This window comes from Tenrec ecaudatus, chromosome 9, assembly GCF_050624435.1.
Source record: "Tenrec ecaudatus isolate mTenEca1 chromosome 9, mTenEca1.hap1, whole genome shotgun sequence".
Lineage (NCBI taxonomy): Eukaryota > Metazoa > Chordata > Mammalia > Afrosoricida > Tenrecidae > Tenrec > Tenrec ecaudatus.
Window position 1 is genome coordinate 150,386,704 of NC_134538.1, and position 19,857 is coordinate 150,406,560.

The 19,857-nt window shown below is 46.2% G+C and overlaps 1 protein-coding gene across 7 annotated transcripts in view; it reads left to right on the forward strand.

The window, feature by feature from the left end:
* Positions 1–19,146, forward strand: part of MKLN1 (muskelin 1) — a 337,081-nt gene extending 317,935 nt beyond the window's left edge. For 6 of the 7 annotated variants that reach the window (XM_075558675.1, XM_075558674.1, XM_075558672.1 and 3 more), the window contains 3 exons: positions 6,574–6,676; positions 10,454–10,508; positions 18,803–19,146. In XM_075558675.1, coding sequence (XP_075414790.1) covers positions 6,574–6,676; positions 10,454–10,508; positions 18,803–18,924 — 280 coding nt within the window. In that variant the 3' untranslated portion in view covers positions 18,925–19,146. The remainder of the gene's footprint in view (positions 1–6,573; positions 6,677–10,453; positions 10,509–18,802) is intronic. The other variant, XM_075558678.1, reaches the window with a different exon arrangement.
* The last annotated feature ends 711 nt before the right edge of the window (positions 19,147–19,857 follow it).

Sequence of the window (19,857 nt, forward strand, 5' to 3'; positions counted from 1 at the left end):
TTTTTTTTCATTCCCCCACGCTCCTGCCTTCATGGTTCCCCTGGTAAATTTTAAATTTTTATTATTTTCAAATCTTACACCGTCTGCCCACTGTCTCCCTTCGTCCACATTACTGTTGTTTGTCCCCCTGCGGGGTGGGGTAGGGTGGTGATATAATACGTCATTGTACTTAGTTTCCCGTTTCTTCCCCTTCTACCCTCGGTCCCCCTCTCCCCCCCCCCTCACACACACACACACACCTTTCCCCTACCCTCATGGTATTGCTACTCCCATTGCCGTTCCTGAGGGTTTTATCTGTCCTGGATTCCATGTGTCGAGAGCATTTATTTTTAATGTAGAACTGGTGTCATGATAGTGGTGGGGAGGAACCATTAAAGAACTAGAGGAATGTTGTGTATTCCGTCAGTGCCGTGCTGCACCCTGGCTGTCTTATTCTTTACTTGTGACCCTTCTGTGAGGGAACGTCCAGTTATTTTCAGATTGGCTTTGAGTCTCTACTCTGACACCCATCATTTGTATCGATATATTTGTTTGGGGTCTTCTTATGCCTGATACCTTACCCTGTCAACACTTTGTGATCACACAGGTTGGTGTGCTTCTTCATGTGGGCTTTGTTGCTTCCCTCCTAGATGGCCACTTGTTTAGCTTCAAGTCTTTAAGACCCCCCCAGATGCTGTATCTTTTTTTTTTTCTTTTTTAAAGGTTTTATTAGGGGCTCATACAACTCTTATGACAATCCATACATACATCAATTGTGTAAATCACATCTGTACATCATTGCCCACATCATTTTCAAAACATTTGCTCTCCACTTAAGCCCTTGGCATCAGGTCTTCTCGGTTCCCCCTTTCTTTTTATTTTATTTTTAACAATTTATTGGGTCTCATACAATTCTTATCACAGTTCATACATATACATACATCAGTTGTATAAAGCACTTCTGTACAGTCTTTGCCCTAATCATTTTTTTCTCCTCTTTTCTTTTTTTACATTTTATTAGGGACTCATACAACTCTTATCACCATTCATACATATACATACATCAATTGTATAAAGCACATCCGTACATTCCCTGCCCCAATCATTCTCAAGGCATTTGCTCTCCACTTAAGCCCCTCGCATCAGGTCCTCTTTTTTTTCCCCCTCCCTCCCCTTTCCCCCCTCCCTCATGTGCCCTTGGTAATTTATACATCGTTATTTTGTCTTGCCCTCTCCCAGGGAAGAGGTCACATGTGGATCCTTGTAATCAGTTCCCCCTTTCCAACCCACTCACTCTCCACTCTCCCAGCATCGTCCCTCACACCCTTGGTCCTGAAGGTATCATCCACCCTGGATTCCCTGTACCTCCAGCCCTCATATGTACCAGTGTACAGCCTCTGTCCTATCCAGGCCTGCAAGGTAGAATTCGGATCATGGTAGTTGGGGGGAGGAAGCATCCAGGATCTGGGGGAAAGCTGTGTTCTTCATCGGTACTACCTCGCACCCTAATTAACCCATCTCCTCTCCTAAACCCCTCTATGAGGGGATCTCCATTGGCCGACACTTGGGCCTTGGGTCTCCACTCTGCACTTCCCCCTTCATTTAATATGGTATATATATACATATACATATACACATATATACACATACATACACACACTTATATCGTTTTGGTTTTTTTTTTGCATGATGCCTTATACCTGGTCCCTTGGCACCTCGTGATTGCACTGGCCGGTGTGCTTCTTCCATGTGGGCTTTTTTGCTTCTGAGCTAGATGGCCGCTTGTTCACCTTCAAGCCTTTAAGACCCCAGACACTATCTCTTTTGATAGCCGGGCACCATCAGCTTTCTTCACCACATTTGTTTATGCACCCATTTGTCTTCAGCGATCCTATCATGGAGGTGTGCAGTCAATGATATGATTTTTTGTTCTTTGATGCCTGGTAACTGATCCCTTTGGGACCACTCGATCACACAGGCTGGTGTGTTCTTCCATGTGGACTTTGTTGCTTCTGAGCTAGATGGCCGCTTGTTTATCTTCAAGCCTTTAAGACCCCAGTCACTATCTCTTTTGATAGCCGGGCACCATCAGCTTTCTTCACCACATTTACTTGTTCGCCCACTTTGGCTCTAGCCGTTGTGTCGGGAGAGTGAGCATCATAGAGTTCCAATTTAATAAAGGAAGGTATTCATGCATTGAGGGAGTGTTTGATTAGAGGCCCAAGGTCCTTCCGCCACCTTAATACTTGACCTATAAATATAGACACATAGATCTATTTCCCCATCCTCCTATATATATTTGCATGTCAAAGGGCATTCATGGAGGTCTAGAGAGATGCTGTATCTTTTAATAGCCAAACACCATCAGCTCACTTTACCACATTTGCTATGGACTCATTTTGACTTAAGCATTCGTGTCGGGTTGGTGAGCATCACAGATTGCCAGGTTATTAGAACAAAGTGTTCTTGTATTGAGGTAGTATTTTAAGTAGAGACCGGATACCCATCTGCTACCCTAATGCTTAACATTTAAATATATGTACATAGACCTATATCCCTATCATTATATATTAATGTACTTATATTTATGCTTGCCTAAATTTATGCCTCGATAAATATCTTTTGCCTCCTAGTTCTTTCCTCTGGTTCCTTTTACTTTCTTCATGTCCACTATCATGTTGTCCCTTCATTCAACTCTCAGTGCTTTCTCTCGGCTGCACTGCACTTGGCCTGACCGATTCTATGCCCTCATAGCCATTGATCTTAGAGCTCTTATTAGTCCTTTTTCTGGCTCTCCCCTCCCTTTCTCCCACCTCCTCCTCTCCCATGGCCCCCCAGAGCCATTGGCCCCGTTATTTTCTCCTTGGAATCAGTTATCCTACCTGTCCTATATGGATAGACATGAGAAAAAGAAAGGAAAAAACACACACACAAATATCCAATCCTAAAAATAGTTCCGGGCACATGCTGTGGAAGGCCAGTGGCTTTTACTTGGTGTGGAAGGGGAGCAGGAAAAGACTTTGAGCAAAAGAATGGCATGCTCAGACTTACCCACTGACATTGAGCCTCATCCAGCTCATAGCGCCCCAGTGAGCAGAGTCGCAGTACCCTGGGGGTTCAAGGCTGCCCGTCTTGATGGGCGTTACAGAATCAAACTGCCAGGCTTGCGGTGAGCAGCTTAACTCATAACCGACCACACCACCAGGCTCCCCGTCCTCAGATGAGGTTTTATAAAAATCGTTCTAGATTTGTGGCCACAGGGTGAAAGGGCACGTCTGTTTTCAATTGAGTGGGAAGTTCTTCAGAAACAGCAGGCTTCTTTCATGGACGTGCTGGGACGGAGGGATTCCATTTGGGCCCTTTCCTTTCAGTTTGAGGAGTCGACGAGGCACACGAGCGGGGCCTGTTCATAAGCATTTGGAGGAGAGGCCCGGGGTGACGTCTCGGCTTGAGTCACCAACAGGGAGAGGGAACTTAATCTGGCAAAGTGAGAAGAATCAAGAAGTGTTTGGATACTACCTGAGGAGCATCCCCTTTGAGGGGTAGACAGGATGAACCCCCCCTCCCCACCCCAGGAAAGCAGAGTGATGCTTTGAATAAGCTTTGAGGACTGTGCCGACAGAGAGAAGCTCTGCCAAGGGTGACGCCTCGGCTTTGGGCTGGAGCCCTGGGAAGGATGGCGTGGCTGAGGCAGGCTCTGAGACGACCCGGTGTGCGTTTTGAGCATGCGGAGTCTGAGGTCTCTAGAGGCCAGTTGGATGGTGTCCATCCATGAATGAGAAAACTGCTCAGCACTTGGCTGCTCACTGGAAGGTTGACACTTTGAGTCATTGAGTTTAGGAGAGAGACATTTAGAAGCCCCAAATATGATGGATGTGAACTCACTTTGTAAATGCTTAATTACTCCGCCAATAGAAATTCCTTCGTTCAGCTCGCAGGTTGACCATATGTTTGCATCATGCCGATAGAACCTAAATGTTAGGTAGTGAGTGCACAACTATCTATATGGGAATCAGAAGAAACTAATTCCCTCGGCCTGTCTCATTGTAACGAAGAGTAATGACTTTAATTAATGTAATTATCGGGATGATTGTGATCACAGCCCTAGATTGCTGACTGCCTTAGCCCTGCTGGAGTGAGAGTAAGTCACCTGTTAACCTCCCTGTCCCAAGTCACTAGTCTTAGACCACAGTGTGGAAGACTAACCCCAACCAAATTCACTGCCATCGAGTCAATACATACCAGCTGGCCCTGCTGGACTAGAACTGCTCTGCCCTCTGGGTTTCCAGGGATGTAGAGCCTGTGAAAGCTGGGTCAGTTCAGGGTAGGCTAGCTGAGTGGCATGACCTCTGCCATCGGGTGGGGCCTGTTGGCCTGGCTCACCCTCCCAGGGGATTCTCTGGAACCCGAGAGCCCTGGCCCGATAGAGTGTCACTGAGATGCGGTCTGTGACGGAGTCGGCCCTGTCTCGGCGTCTCTGCCATCCCTCCACCCGGTGGAGATGGCACTGCCCTCCCTGTCTCTCGGTGATTCCCTGAAGCATCCCGGAGGGTGTCAGTCCCCTCTGAGTCGACTCTGATCTGAGACAGCCTGTCTTCTGAGGAAGCTCTGAGCGGTGTCAAACCACCAACCTCTTGGCTAATAGTTGAGCACTTAACATTTGTACTCCTTGGGGAGTCTGGAAAGCATGCCAGCTTACTGAATATAGATCCACTTATAATTATGTTCTAACAAAAGAACATTATTTAAATCAAGAAAAAGGCCCCAGCAGCCATTGCTTCCCTTTAAATGATCCAGTCTGATAGGCTCAGGTTTGATTCTGGTTCTGCCCCGTACTAATACTTGTCTTGGGCATTTTCACTGTCTGTAGAGTCTCACCTTGTAAGAGTGATTATGAGGATAAATGAAATTGTAATTTTTGAGTTGATGGTGCCCGGCTATCAAAAGGTATGGCATCTGGGGTCTTAAAGGCTTGAAGATAAACAAGCCGCCATCTAGCTGAGAAGCAACAAAGCCCACATGAAAGACGCACACCAGCCTGTGTCATCACGAGGTGTCAATAGGATCAGGTATCCCGCATCAAAGACCCAGAATGAGGGGGAATGCAGAGTGGAGACCCAAAACCCGTCTGTAGACAATTGGACATCCCCTAAAAGAAGGGGGTCACAAGGATGAGACGAGCCAGTCGGGATGCAGTTTATATAGCACAATGAAACATACAACTTTCCTCTAGCTCTTGAATGCATCCTTCATCCCACTATCATGACCCCAATTTTTAAAAAATCATTTCTAAATCACAATCCACACATACATCCATTGTGTCAAGCACTTTTGTACATTTGTCTCCCTCATCCTCAGAACATTTGCTTTCTACTTGAGCCCTTGGTATCAGCTCCTCATTTTCTCTTCCCTCCCTGTTCCCCCTCCCCCATGAGCCCTTGATAATTTATAAATTATTATTATTATTGTCATATCTTACACCATCCGACATCTCCCTTCACCCACTTCTCCACTGTCTGTCCCCGAGGGAGGAGGTTATATGAATGTAAGTCCTTGTAATCTGTTCCCATGACCCTAATTTTACCTTACCAATCCGTGTAGACACATACACGGGTACAGACAAGAGCTCACAACACAGAGAATCCAGGACAATAAACCCTTTAGGACCAATAATGACACCAGGAGGGGCAGGGGGAGGGGGGAGAAAGGGGAAACATCACAACGATCTGCATATAACCCCTTCCCAGGGGGGTGGACAGCAGAAAAGTGGATGAGGAGAGACAGCAGTTGGTGTAAGACATGAAATATAGATATATATAATTTATAAATTATCAAGGGTTCATTAGGGGTGGAGGGAATGAGCTGAAACCAAGGGCTCAAGTAGAAAGAAAATGTTTAGAAAATGATGATGACAACATATGTACAAATGTGTTTGACACAATGGACGTATGTAAGGGCCCCCAATAAAATGATTAAAAAAAGAAGAAATTGTCATTTTGGTAAACTATTTAGTGCAGTGTTAGTGTCTAGCAAATGCCTGGTGCACATAAGTGCTGCAGTTAGTTTTTGTTTTTGTTCTTCCTGACATGCAGTCCAGTCTGTTATGAAGACCTAAGGAGATGTACTCATTTAGGTTTCTAAAGAATCTGTGAAGGTCCCCCTCCCCACCTTGCATTGGCAACTGTACTATATCAATTGAACCAAGTATCTTGTTTATAGCTTTCTGTTTTGAATGTAGATCTACATCTACTCTTGTGCAGTTCTGTTACGTGAAATATTTAGCAGTCGTTGTGTTGTGCATTTGTTTGAATCCTGGCCTGTGGTTTGAAAAGAAGGGGAGCCCTTGTGCCCCAGGGTGGAGCATGCTGTTCCCAGCCCCTGCCACCCTTGACCGGCTGCGCCACTGCTGCGGCTCAGAGACCACGTCTGCAGTAGCTACAGGCAGCTGCCTTACCTCCGTGTCTTAGGTACCCAGAGTGACTCCTTGGCATACAGTGTATCCCATCCCAGGTAGTGGAGGGCACTTCTGACGTACACATGCGTGCGCACGCGCGTTAACTCCAGATAACTCTCCTTCTTCTCTGCATGTCCCAGGTTCGAAGAGAAGGCTCAAATGGATCCTCTCAGTGCTCTGAAATATTTACAAAATGACCTTTATATAACTGTGGATCATTCAGACCCAGAAGAGACAAAAGAGGTAAAGGCGGGGATAAAATTTTGAAAATAAGTGATCTATTTCCCCCCCCTTGGTTAATGTTTAATTTTCATTTGCTGATTTGCTCTTAGGTGTTTTAAGGAACATAGAGTGGCACTGCTGATCTTTAAAAATGACGCAGAACAGGTGACAATGTTTGTACAGGCAAATTTTCATGTGCCACGATAAGATTTAAATCACACATACATACATACATATACACATACATACATACAAGAACAACAACACCTTAACCCATTCAGAAAGGATTCTTAGGCATGAAATTGTGACGTCGGCATTCATTGTGTGTCATGGGAAGGAAATAGAAATGTTTTCTTGTTCCACAGTCCAGTGTTTCGCTTAGTTAAAAGGTTTGGAAATGGCCCAGTTTAAACTTTTGGGCTAATACTCCAAAACCACCGTAGGGAAAAAGGAAGTGCCCCATTTGCTAGAGAGGGAGGAGGGGAGTTGGTAGGAGCCAGCCCGGCGCTCCCTTACCACTCGGGGTCACGGGCGTGTCTGCCGAGGGGCTGCTGTTGTCTTCTTGTGCCAGGAGTGCCACACCTGGGATAGCCGTGACAGATGGTTGCTTTTTCATCTTCTGTTCTAATATGGGAGAAACTCAGAAACTCTCACGACCTTCGAATCGATGCTGCCCCATAGCAGCCCTGTAGGACAGGATAAAACTGCCCTGTGGCTTTGCAAAAGGGTAACTCTACGAGCAGAGAAAACCCCGTCATTCTCCAGCTGGTGGTTTCAAACTGCTGACCTTGAGGTTAGTAGCCCAGTGTCACCAATACGTATTTCAAGAGCTTCTTCATAGCGTGGGTAGATGCGAGGATGTCTGAAGATTTCCTTTTCTCCAGAGCACATGTGCCTTCCGCGGTGGGAGGCTAGCCCGCACTGTGTCTCATGGTCTTGCACCCTCTCTACCCTATAACTTCTGAGAAACTCTGTCCCCCGTCCTTGTGCGGAGTGAACTGCTCTCCGTGTTGCCTTCCACTCACACGATTGGTGCAGAGGGTACGCCGCTCTGTCCCATACACCCTCCCCTCTCAGTCCTTGCGTTGCTATGACTCGCTGTGTAGTAGCAAGATCAGCCAGAGTGTTTCTGTCCAGCACCAACGCAGGGTACCGTTTGAGTGTTGGATTACTTCCAGACAGCGGGTTCATTGTTTTCTCAAGTATTAGGGCCTGCATGTCCTTGGCACCCAAATAAAGAGGCTGTCTTTCATGGCTGCCCACGGTCCTCAGTAAGGTCTCGTCCTTTCCCTCAGTGCTGGTTACGGCCCTGAGCTCCGCGGAGAATCCAGAGAAGAGGCGTTTGAATGCCCTTGACGAGGAGCAGCTCATTGTCTTTCCTTGAGTCTTCCGTCCGTTGATGATATGTACTGTTGAAAACACGGGGCAGTTTAGTGTTGGCATGGCAGCAGAAGGCTGTGGTAGGTTTAATCTGGTAGCGTTTACACAGTTCATGTTTGTGAACGTCTAATAATGTTCGTATGGCCAGGCCACACATTTCAGTTGTCAATAGATTTTCTTTTTCTGTGGTATGAAATGGCTGTAACCCTGAAACAGTCATTTTCTCCTTTTTTAACTTTTTTAAAGCAAACCATTGCAAAGTAAATCATTTGGACCCTGTGAGCTACAAGGAGGCCACAGCAAGCCCCGTGTTCCTAAAACTACACCAGAGGGGAGACTCGGGAGGGGCGAGGGCTGGGGGAGCAGAGCGGTCTCATGTGTCCTCGGCAGATGTCTGTCGTTCTCCTTTCTTGAGTGGTGCCATGTAGCCACGGTGTCCACCCCATGTCTTGAAAACCAAATCCGCTCGTAGTTGCCCGTCCCTAGTGCACGTTAGTCAGAACTGTGTTTCATGTGCGTATCGGTGTTAGAATCGCTGCAGAAAGCTTCCCAAAGCAACGTTCTCACCCTAAGACTTCCCTCTGGGGAAGAGAGTCCATTCCCTTCTAAGTCCTTTTCCTGTAAATGTTTTGAAATCTTCTTGTGTGCATGTATGAAACACTCTGGACACTACTTGCCTCCGGGTATTATTTTGCTTAAAAACGTGTCACACTTTTTAATTACCTTCTAAAATTTTTGCTATTATAAGAATCTTCTGGGAGAAAAAGCAGTCCTATGGTGATAGCTCTGGTATATACACAGACAGTCTGAAAACGGTCAGGGAGAGACAGGCAGACCTGTCTCCATTCTTGGAAACCATCCCAGACAGGCCACATTGTCATTCATGTCCTAGACTAGCCTCTTGTTCTGTATGTTCAGACAAAATTTATATCTCTAGATTTCCTTTACTTTCTTCTACCAGTGGCTGAAAGCAGATCTAATTCCCCCTCTGTTTGGATGGCTGTCGTCATGATTGTCGTCACTGTGCCTCTTACCTGGAAAAAAAGACCAACTAGAGCGATTCTTTGCTTTCCTCCAGTCTCCAGAAACAGGCTTCTTAATGAATGGGGAACTTCTGGTAAACCTCTATAAAGGGATTTCTTTCCCCCTGTAGAAAAGGCCCCAGGGAAGGATGTCTTAATTCTGTTCTGCCATTTTCAGAGAGGACTCATAAGAGTCTCAGAAGACTAGACTGATACAGACTGCTGGGACTGCCTCCCCTCCTCCAACTAAGACTAAGACCTAGACAACCATCAGATGTGCAACTGAGCCCAGGGCCTTTCAGGAAACCAGCCTGTACAGTGAGCAGTTGCACCTGTGAGGAATGTGCTCCACAGAGCAATCAGCCCTACAGAACCCAGTGGCATTCGCCCAAAGTCAAACTTGGGAAGGCTGAAGAGGCCCGAGAGCACGAGGGACGGTGGAAACGGAGCCCATGGAGTGGGAGGAGGAGGGCTTCTGGGTTGCGGATGTTGCAGTGAATGCCAGGAAACAAAGTGTGTTATCAGTTGTTGAATGAGAAACAAATTTGCTCTCAAGACATCTACCCAAACCGTCATCAAATGTCGAAACAATGGAGGGATATGCCATGTGTAGGAACTGTGAAGACTCGAAATTGTTACTTTCCCCCCAATTGGCCTTTGTGCTATTCATATCAATAGTACAACAGGTTGCTGTGTTGTCTTGTGCGTGTTAGCCACACTGATTCCAGAATTGACATGGAAGGGCAGTATCTGCTGTTGGGTGGTAATGAGGCTTGCTCTCACTTTCTTTGTCACTGCTAGTCTGCGGGCCTTTTGTCTTACTCGGTTTTGTCATTATTCTGTCTTAAACTAACTTTAGCTGGATAGCCTGGGAAGTGAATCAATATTTGTCACATGATTTCCGTGTAACAAGGGCCATTTTCACAATGTTAATACGCAGGATGTAGAATCATAATCTTCCCCTGGTGATTAAGGAGTGACCTGTATGCAATGACTGTGCCTTATCTCAGCATTTGATTGACACAGCAAACCATCAAGGGTCACATAGTGAATGTATTTATTTGTGATGTGAGAATACACGTATATTGAACATTAAGTAGCTTCCTGGGGTACTGTGCAGAAGCAACCAATTCCCAAAGGAGTAAATTATTTTCCAGGTGATCTGATGTTAGTTAAGTAAATACTTTAACTAGTTTTTAAAAGAAATCAATTCTAGAACTTAGCCCAGGATTTGGGGAAAATAGAAAGATCCATAGCTTCTTAGTCTAAATGTACAAATAGATTTGTGTAATCAACCCATGCAGTGCCAAACAGTGGCTATGAGAGGGTCAAAGTTGTGCGGGTTACTGCCTGCCAGTGTGCTTAGTGAGCTTAATTCTGTTTTTTCCTCTCGCAGTTTCAGCTCCTAGCTTCAGCTCTCTTCAAGTCTGGCTCCGACTTTACGGCTCTAGGTGAGTATCCCAGTGGCCTTACCCAGGCGGCCACGAGAAGGTTGGATTGTGCTTTCTTGTAAGCGGAGAACGTTTGGAGATCACATGTGTGATTTCTGGCAGCTGGCAGCCACGTTGCTTTCTGAGCAGCCATCTGGTGATCGTGGTGAACTTGCACTTCCTGTGGTTCCCGTTGGAGTTGCTCTCTTTGTGTGCAGTCAGCGCCCAAAGCATCCTGGCTTTGAAGTCACTTGCGTAGCACTGCATTGGAGCGCACACTCCATTACTGATGTGCATACTGAGAGGGGACGCTTGCTGGTTGAATGGTTTTTCCTCTCATTTACTCTTTTTAGGAATTAGATGATAACAAGAGAACGATGATGGAGTTGGGAATGGAATACATGCTTTGAAAGCAGAAAAATAAGTAACTCCTTTCCTGTAAATGAAAGCTTGTAGGTGTTGGTATCTTGATTATTTAGGGTTTCTCCAGGTTGAAACAGACGTTTCCAAGCACGCAGCGTGGTCCCAGTTGGTGTTTCTGGAAGTAGTTAGCACTGCCCTAAAATGGAGGCTCTGTGGTGGAGGCCTGCGTCCACAATTCTGGTCAGGTCCCTTTTCAGAATTGCTCGTTGAATTGCTTCAGTTTTTCAGCAAGATCTTTTGAACCCGGGGATTCCCAGCGTTGTTGTCATTATAAAATGACACGCAGTGAATTTGTGTTGACCCCCTTGGCACCGCTGCTGCTATCGGTCTTGCCTTAGAATTGATCGATAGTTTAGAACTTTTTTTAATATATGTAATCTAATGGAAGCATATCTGAGATAAAATAACACTTGAGATGGCAATTTAATTTCTTCGTAATTTGTCCGTCTTTTCTCTTAAGTGTTAGCCATAAGTACAACAAACCCACGATTCTCGCCTGTTTCATGCGGGAAGGAATGACCATGTCCCTTGAAACGTCTCCTTTCTTTTCCCATAGTGAGTCAGTAGGCTTCTCACCCGCTCACGGCCATCCCGCCGGAGATCTTCACTTGAGAGTGGCCAGGGTCACAGGGCAGGACTGAGAGGAGGCTGTGAAACGGCTCCAGTGGATTCTCCTGAGAACCTAGATTGTGGGTTACCAGCATTGCCTACAAAGCCTTCAACTGATAATGCTGTGATGATGGAGACCTGGGGTGTGAGCCTTGGGAGAGAAAGGTCTTGACCTTCTGAATGCTCTCCCCTAAAGATAGAGTAAGGTGAGACCAGGGGTTGGCACATAGGCACTCAGGTCAGATGAACACACGTCTGATGCGATGGTGCCCGCCCAAGGGCATGGTTTTCCCTCTGTGGTGTGCATCACAAAACGTGTCTTGGGCTGGCTTATTTTTAGCCTTTAGGACAAGAATTTTTTGGCCATCATTTAACTATGTCAGGGAGGTGTCAGCACTTATGTTACCTCGAACTGACTGCTCTCTTTTTTCTCTGCCTTGTTCACTAGCAGCTAACCTGTTTTGTAAAGAATGGTTTCTTTTACTTGGATTCTAAATAGACCACAAAATCACAATAAAGAAAAAGCATAACAAGGAAAACATACGCTGGGGGAAGTTTTCCTGCCTTGTCAGAGGAAGGTAGTATAGTTTAGTAGGTAAGAGATTAGAATTGAGTGTAGTTGTTAAAGATGAGAATCTGGATTCATTTACCAGCGCTGCCACTTGCTGATTTTAAAAGTCACCTTGACCTTTCTAATCATCCGTTTCTTCATTTACAAAATGGAGATGATGGAACTACTTATCAGAACATGCCAAGAGAATTAAGTGAAATCATTATGGAAAATGCTTAGCAAAATGACACAGTAAGTTCTCTTACTCAGGGTACTATTATTATTACCCCTTTGAAAAATGTAGTCATTGTTTTAACATGGGTGAATTTGGATGAAGAGCAAATTCTGTTGCATCCTCTGATCATCCCCCCACTGAGAATCACCTCTGATAGCTTATTTCTTAAACCTTTCATCAGATAAGGGGACTGACTGATAGTGACCCTAAAGGACAGAGGGGGAGAACCCTTTTTCTCCGAAGGCCATACTATATTTAAGTAACACCCCTAATGTGACAGCTGGGGCTCCTGCTCTTTGGTGAGGCGTGCGATGTTGGCTGGTGTCAGGCACGTGATTCAGACGGCCCCCACTCATACTAACAGGGCGTGGCACAAGTGTGCCTTCTGGGTTCCCACGACTGTGAGTCCTTTCAGGAGTAGATAGCTTCATTGTCCTAACACAAGACAATGGCCAGGCTCGAACTGCTGACCGCTCAATTCATAGCCCAATCCCTCAAGGGTCACTGTGAGTTGGAATCCACTCAATGGCAGTGAGTCTGAGTTTGTTGTTGTTGTTCCATTATATTAGTGAGTTCAGTTATTTCATTCTTCAACCTAAAACAACAACAAACCTTTACAAGCCATCTCTCTTCCATATTAATCCAAAGTATATTAACCTCCTTTTACTAGGTGCCTATGAGCTGAGTGTCGGCTCCAAGGGTAGCCCAGTGTGACAGGAACGCTGCTTTCACAGGGTGTTCTAGGCTGTCCTCTGTACTTCAGTCCCAGCCAGCTATTGCTACATGCAAGTTCAAGGTGAAGCTGAAGACAGTGAAAACAAGAGCCAACTGACAAGTTTGAGTCTATCCCACTAAAATTTAGAGACCATCTTTCAGAAGCAGATTTGATGCATTGACATTAATGACCAAAATCCAGAAGAGTTTTGGGAGAGCAAAAGGTCATTAAAAAGACAGAAAAGTAAGAGAAAAATGGATGTCAGAAGAGACTCTGAAACTTGCTCTTGAATATAGAGTAGCAAAAGCAAGTGGAAGAAATGATGAGATTAAAAAGTTGAATAGAAGATTCCAGAGACAGCTGGGCCAGACAAAGAAATAATAGTGCAATGCACAAAGACCTGGAGTTTTAAAAACAAAAGGAAAGAACACACTCAACGTTTCTTAAGCAGAAAGAACTGAAAAAAGTTCAAACTTTGAGTTGCAATATTGAAGGATTCTGTGGGCAAAATAACAAACCATGCCGGGGGCATCAAAAGAAGATGGAAGGCACACTCTGTACCCCAAAAGAATTGGTCAACATTAAGCCATTTCAGGAGGACAACATATGCTGAAGAACCAGTGGTTTATCAGGAAGACGTCTAAGCTGCGCTGGAGGCGTGGACCAAACAAATCAGGCTTCAGAAATCAGTGAGTACTGGGTTGAAGTTTTCAACAAATAGATCTGTAACCCACAGCTCATCTGTGCCAAGAAGTATGGAAGGCGGTCGGTCGCGTGGCCACCCAACTGGAAGCGATCCATACTGTTCATTCCAACAAACGATGCCGCAGTGGAATGTAGAACTTAGCAAACGATATCATGTGCAAGTACAAATTTTCCTGAAGATAATTCAAAAATGGTTACAGAAATTCAAGCCAGATTCAAAAGAGAATACAGGACAAGGGACATCTCTGCTGGTGTCAAATGGTTCTTGGCTAAAAGCAGAGACTATCAGAGAGATGTTTACCTGGTTTAGTGACTGCAAAGGTACACCATCTACCACACTATGTGGATCGTGGCAAATTGTGGATAACACTGTACACTGGGGCTTCCAGAACATTCATTGTGCTCCTATGGAATTTTTACATAACCAAGAAATAGTCATTGTGATAGAACAAGGGGATTTGTGTAGTTCAACATCAGGGAAGATGTGAACTAAGCGTATACCCTTTCACCATACTTATTCAATTTCTTTCTTTTTATTAAATACTTTTATTGGGGGCTCTTACCTCTCTCATCCCAATCCAATTTATTCAATTTCTTTGCTCAGCAATTAATCCTAGAAGGATTGGGGGAAAGCTCATTAACAGCTTGTGTACACAACCTCCCTTGCTCGAGGTGAAGAGAGCCTGAAACACTTAGTGCTGAGGGTCAAAGCCGAGAGAGCGTGGATTGCACATCAGCAAAGAACACAAAACCTCTCCTAACGGGACCGATAAGTAGCATCAGCAGACATGGAGAAAAGCTGGAAGGTGTCAGGTCTCATTTGACTACCGTCTGTGAGTGTGATAAATGCTCGTGGGAGCAGTTGCCACACAATCAGATGACATTTGGGCAGATAGCAAAAGACCTCTAGAGGGCTTTAAAAGGCAAACAGGTTTAATCCCTTTGAGGACTGAAGTGCTCCTGACTCAAGCCGTGGCGTTTGCCGAGTCACAGAGGAAAGGTACACGGTGTGTGTGTGGTGTGGTTCCGACTCGTAGTAACCACATGTACAACAGAAAACCACCGTCTATCTGGTCCTGCGCCTCCCTCACAGCTGTTTCTGCGTGAGCCTGTTGTTGCAGCCGCTGCGTCCATCCATCTCGTGGAAGGCCTTCCTTTTTTTTTTCTCTCTCCCGCTGCCCTTCCACTTTACGAAGCATGATGTTCTCCAGAGTGGTCTCTCCTGACAACGTGTCCAAAGGATGTGGGATGAAATCTCGCCATCCTTGCTCATCAGGAGCATCCTAGCTGACAGGCTTGTTTGTTCGCTGGAAGCCCATGGACCGTTCAGTCCCTAGAGAAGAACATCACTGTAGAGACGCACTGAAAAAAGAGGACGGTCCTCAAAGGGGTCGGTTAACAGTTGACTATCGTGTGGCTTACGCATCCGAGAGAGTGTGAAGACTGGGCAGAGGCAAGCAGGTTTTTTCTGTGGAACAGCAGTTGCTGGGAGTTGGGACAGACGGGATGAGCTCTGCTGGCACAACCGTGAGCTTCCCTCTAGTCTGTGCTGAGCACTGCGCTCCGTCCCCTGTGGTGGAAGCCAAGAGATGGAGAAGCTTCCAACCAGCCTTGCCTTTCTGCCCTGGGCTGCCACTGATCAGTCCTGTTGTCATAGACAGTAGGGATGCTTTTTCTAGACTCCTGCCACTTTTTAAATATGAAGAAAACACGCATATTCACAAAAGAACATTGGTTTGTTCTGCTACAGGTAAAGTTTAAGTTTCTCCCTGAACAACCTCCTTCAATCTATGTTCCTTTCCCTCAGATATAAGCCGCCCACATCTTCTGTATCTGGGAGTTTTACAGTTTACACATGCATACACACTTATATATGTATGTGTAATTATTTTCAGATACACATGCTTAATTTTTAATTGTAAACATGTATGGTTTTATGTGCTGGCTTTATTTTTTAAACAATGTAAAGCGATATATTCTGCAACATTTAGCTTGATGTGGCTTGGAGATCGTTTCATGAGATGATATTTGATCTGTTGCATTATTAAGTGATACGTAATACTCCATAATACCATGAGTACCAAGAATCAGCCATTTATCTTATAATGGTGTTCAGTTCCATTTCCGCCTTGGTGAAATGCAGGGCAAGCGTGAAAGATGTTCCTCTGCGCATTAAATAAGCTTTTTGAGCACGTCCTGAAAATGCGTAAGCTTTCCGTGAACATTAGTGAATTAAATAGATGCACACCAGTCCCGTCTCTTGTCGCACTGGTGGCAGATTCTGATAACAGTTGAGGCTTGGTGACAGTGAAAGGTGGCCCTACATGAGGACCTGACACATAGTAGGGCCTCAAGTGTTTCATTCTCTTCAAAATAATTTCATCTGATGAAAACGGCCTGCCTTCCTCGGAGAGCACACTGTCACGGATCCGCGTCCCTCTTTCAAAACACACCATAGCATTGCTAGATTTCTAAAATGACGTTGACGAGGGAGGAACAGACGACAGATGCGCACACACCTCAGCCAAAGCCTTGCTCTGCATATTGCTGACGTAGCCGCGCAGCAGCCAGCAGAGCCTTCTCTTCGTGTCATCTTTCCAGTAAACCGGGGTCTTCAGAGACTTGTGCAAAAATTACACGATAATAAGTAAGCCTTTTAAAGCCGCCTTGTATGTGCCTTCATTGGGATGAAGATGAGAAACAGTAAGAATACAGAGATTTTGAAGGTTCTTTGTTGGTAGTAACATGGGTAGAGCGATTGGGAAACTAGTTTTGTGTTTATGTTGAGCAAATGAGTAAGTAAAATGATGTTGCTGAGGTCAGGGTTCTCCTGTGAATGGGATAAGAAGGTGAAGATTTCTTTGGGGTTGCTTTTTGGTTTAAGCAGAAATTGGCAGTGGAAGTAGATACTCGTGACTTTATAAAATATATATGCCCTAGATCCACCTGGAGATTAGCACCACGGATACTGGTCTCTAAGTCCAGCTGGAGGAATGGGGACTCCCTGGGCGAGTGGCTGGTTCCCGAGGAGCTGTGCCCAAAGCATGGAGCGGCTTCAGAACCAGGGGTGGCTCAGACCTCCACTGGCCTGGAGCAGCGCTCTCTGAGTGTCAAACTTGTCGACAAATGCCCGTCACAGGTAATGAATACTCACCGAGCAAACGTCCACGGGTAGCTCCTGATGCGGACAGAAAAACAAAATGGGCAGAGGAGGAGAAGAGGCTGCTCTTTACAGCAGAATGCCAACTGGTGCATCAAGGTGGATGGAAGCACTGGAAATGCACCATCATGTTGTAGTCGTCGCAGAAAGCGTTGAGTGTTGGTCTGTTGGGGGTTTTCAAACTCTGTCCTACCTGCTCATCAGCTACGAAGGTGGAAAGGGCACCTTTACAATGGAGAAGCCTGGCAATACACCAAGCTCCCTGGTGCTCAGCATCGTCATCGCTACCCCCAACTAATGGCCCTTCCTCCTGAGGTGACCACTGAGAAGACAGAGTCACTTTTATGCCGTGTCCCTGCCATACCTGCAACCTGGATCTAGTTAGGAAACAGCCACGCCCCAGCACATGGGACCACAGAGCTGGTCTGGACTCGGAGAAATGAGAGTTTTGTAAAGACAGGAGCTGCTGCCGACCGGAGATTGTCAGCTTAATTCATGGAGGAAACCATGATGAAACAATAAATAGAGGGGCATAAGACACAGCTGTTTTCTGAACTTAATTGTGATGCAGTGTTTCTCAGTGGACGTGCCTCAAGTCGTGAGGGGTGAAGATGCCCGTGGTTTGGCTTACTCGGGTAGCACCCTGGAAACATGCGGGAGGCGCACTGGCAGATGGATGGGACAGGTGAGAGAAGGGAGGAGCGGGGCGGTGAGAGCAGTCAGGGACAGCTGACTCGGGAAAAGTTAGATGAGCACTTCTTGTCTTTCCTTGAGAGCTTTTGTAGACTTGAAATTTATAAAACAAAATGAAAAACAAATCTATTTGGAAAAATATGAACTAGGAAAAATACTTGTAATACCATCATTTAAAAATAACCTTTGTTAACATCTTGTGGTCTTTTCTTCATTCATTGTCAGGATGTGACCCTAGGGGCAGGGGGCAGGGTGAGGCGGGGCGGGGGGTGGTTTGCTAAATCTTAAGCCTAACTCAAAGGAGTGAACATTTGCTCACAAGCTTAAATTAATAATACTGTTTAGAAAAATTAAGAAGGAGCTGACCTTTCTTGAAGTGTTGTTTATTTTCCTTTAGGGAACTGGTATCCCTGACAGTGTTCTGTGCCATTCCTGGTTTTTTGCAAGATCAAAGAGACTGGGTCTGCCCCCGTTCTAGGGAGAGTGAAGACAGCATCGTCAGGGAAGCTCACAGCATACAGAACCCTATGGCTCGGTTTCCCTTTCTAAGGACAGTAAAGGGCTCGCATGCACCAGTGAACAAGGCATCTCCTGCCGTATTCCATGGGCTGTGCGAACGTGGAAATTAAGCATTGAATAGGGGCTAAAGGTGGGAAAGTCTTCAAGAGCACCATCCATTTCTGACGTTCTCCTGGAGAGCAAGAGTCCATTTCTCTCTTCCTCACTCAGGGCTTGCCCAGCACACAGGTCCAGGGAAGGCGGCATGGGTGGTGTGCCCGGTGCCACTGTCCCGACGGGCCTGTGCCTCTCTCCAGAACGATCCAGGTTTCACTCAGTCCTCCCAGTCCACTTCAGCTTCGGAGACCCGGTCGATTTTAGACCGCTTTCAAAAGATGCCTTCATTTCCAGGGAATTGTCTCATCAGTCAGAAGCTTTACAGTCAGGGGAGTCGTTGTCTTCAGTGGCCTGTGAGGAAGTAGAAGGGAGGGAAGGGCAGCAGCGTGTCTGTCAGACCCCCAGGAACCAGCAGGGTTTCCAGCCATGGCACAGGGGCAGGGAAGGCTGGCAGCAGAACTGGGGTCAGCACTCCTGCCACCTGCTTTCAAAGCCTGGTTTTGAGTTGAGGTTTCCCAGTGTGCATTGCGGTTTTCCTCAGCTAACGTTTTCTGCTCCATGTTGCGTTTTCAATCGATGGATGAGTCTCTTTGTATCTCTCCTTCACTAGGCTTTTCGGATGTGGATCACACCTATGCTCAGAGAACTCAGCTCTTTGACACCTTAGTCAATTTCTTTCCCGACAGCATGACCCCTCCTAAAGGCAACCTGGTAGACCTGGTCACGCTGTAGCCGAAGAGTCCCTGGACATAGAAGGGGACAGCTGGTGTCTGTGGATCTCAGAGTTCTTGCCCAGAGACGAGGTCGCCGTCCGTGAGGACCACAGCGCGTCCTGAAGAAGGTCTGAGTCACTACGCTCACCTCCTCTCCACCCCGGCCTCGCCCATGCCCTCCCCCAAACCCCCAGTCTCTCCATTAGCTAATAAAGTGAAATTGGTATACTTTCCATTTAAATATACAGATTTTTTTCTCACTTTAACTTTTAGGAATTAATGGGTATAAAAGAAAAATTATGCAAGCAGTTGACCCTTTTCTAGATTTTTCTTCCTCCTGTTAATTGGGTGAAACAGTTGCTATTCACAAGAGCTCTGGGTCTTTCTGTGGCTGAGTTGTCTGGCCTTTCTTCCTCTTCCCTCTCCCCTCCATTGCACCCTCAACTGTGGACAGTTCTGTGGGACAGTTGAGGAGGTTCCGGTGATGTGTGTCGGTGGCTGCATCTCGTACAGTGTGGGTGAAAGTGTGGAGGACGGCAATGAGGGCCACAGTCACTCTCTGTGGTAGAAGTAAGAAGCCTGACCCAGGCCCCTACCTGGGATTGGTATGCAGTGTGTCTACCAGACCATATTTTATCGTAGATGTTAGAGTAGCTGCGTCGGCTTTGATTCAAGAAATCGTAAACTGCTTTGAGACGTGTGGTTAGAGGGTGAGCCTTTAAAAGCCTTTCTAGAAATGGCCCACAGGAGGGAGTCTGAAACCCAAAGCCCAGAGCTGTCAAGCCACATCTGATAGGACAGAGTCGAGCAGTCCTCACAGGGTTTCCAAGGCCAGCGTCTTCCTAGACGCGGGGGTGGGGGTGGGGGGCCCACATCTTTCTACCTGGGAATGGCAGGTGGCGTGCGTCCGCCCACCTTTCTGTGAGCGGCCAAGTGCTTCCCCCACCTTCCA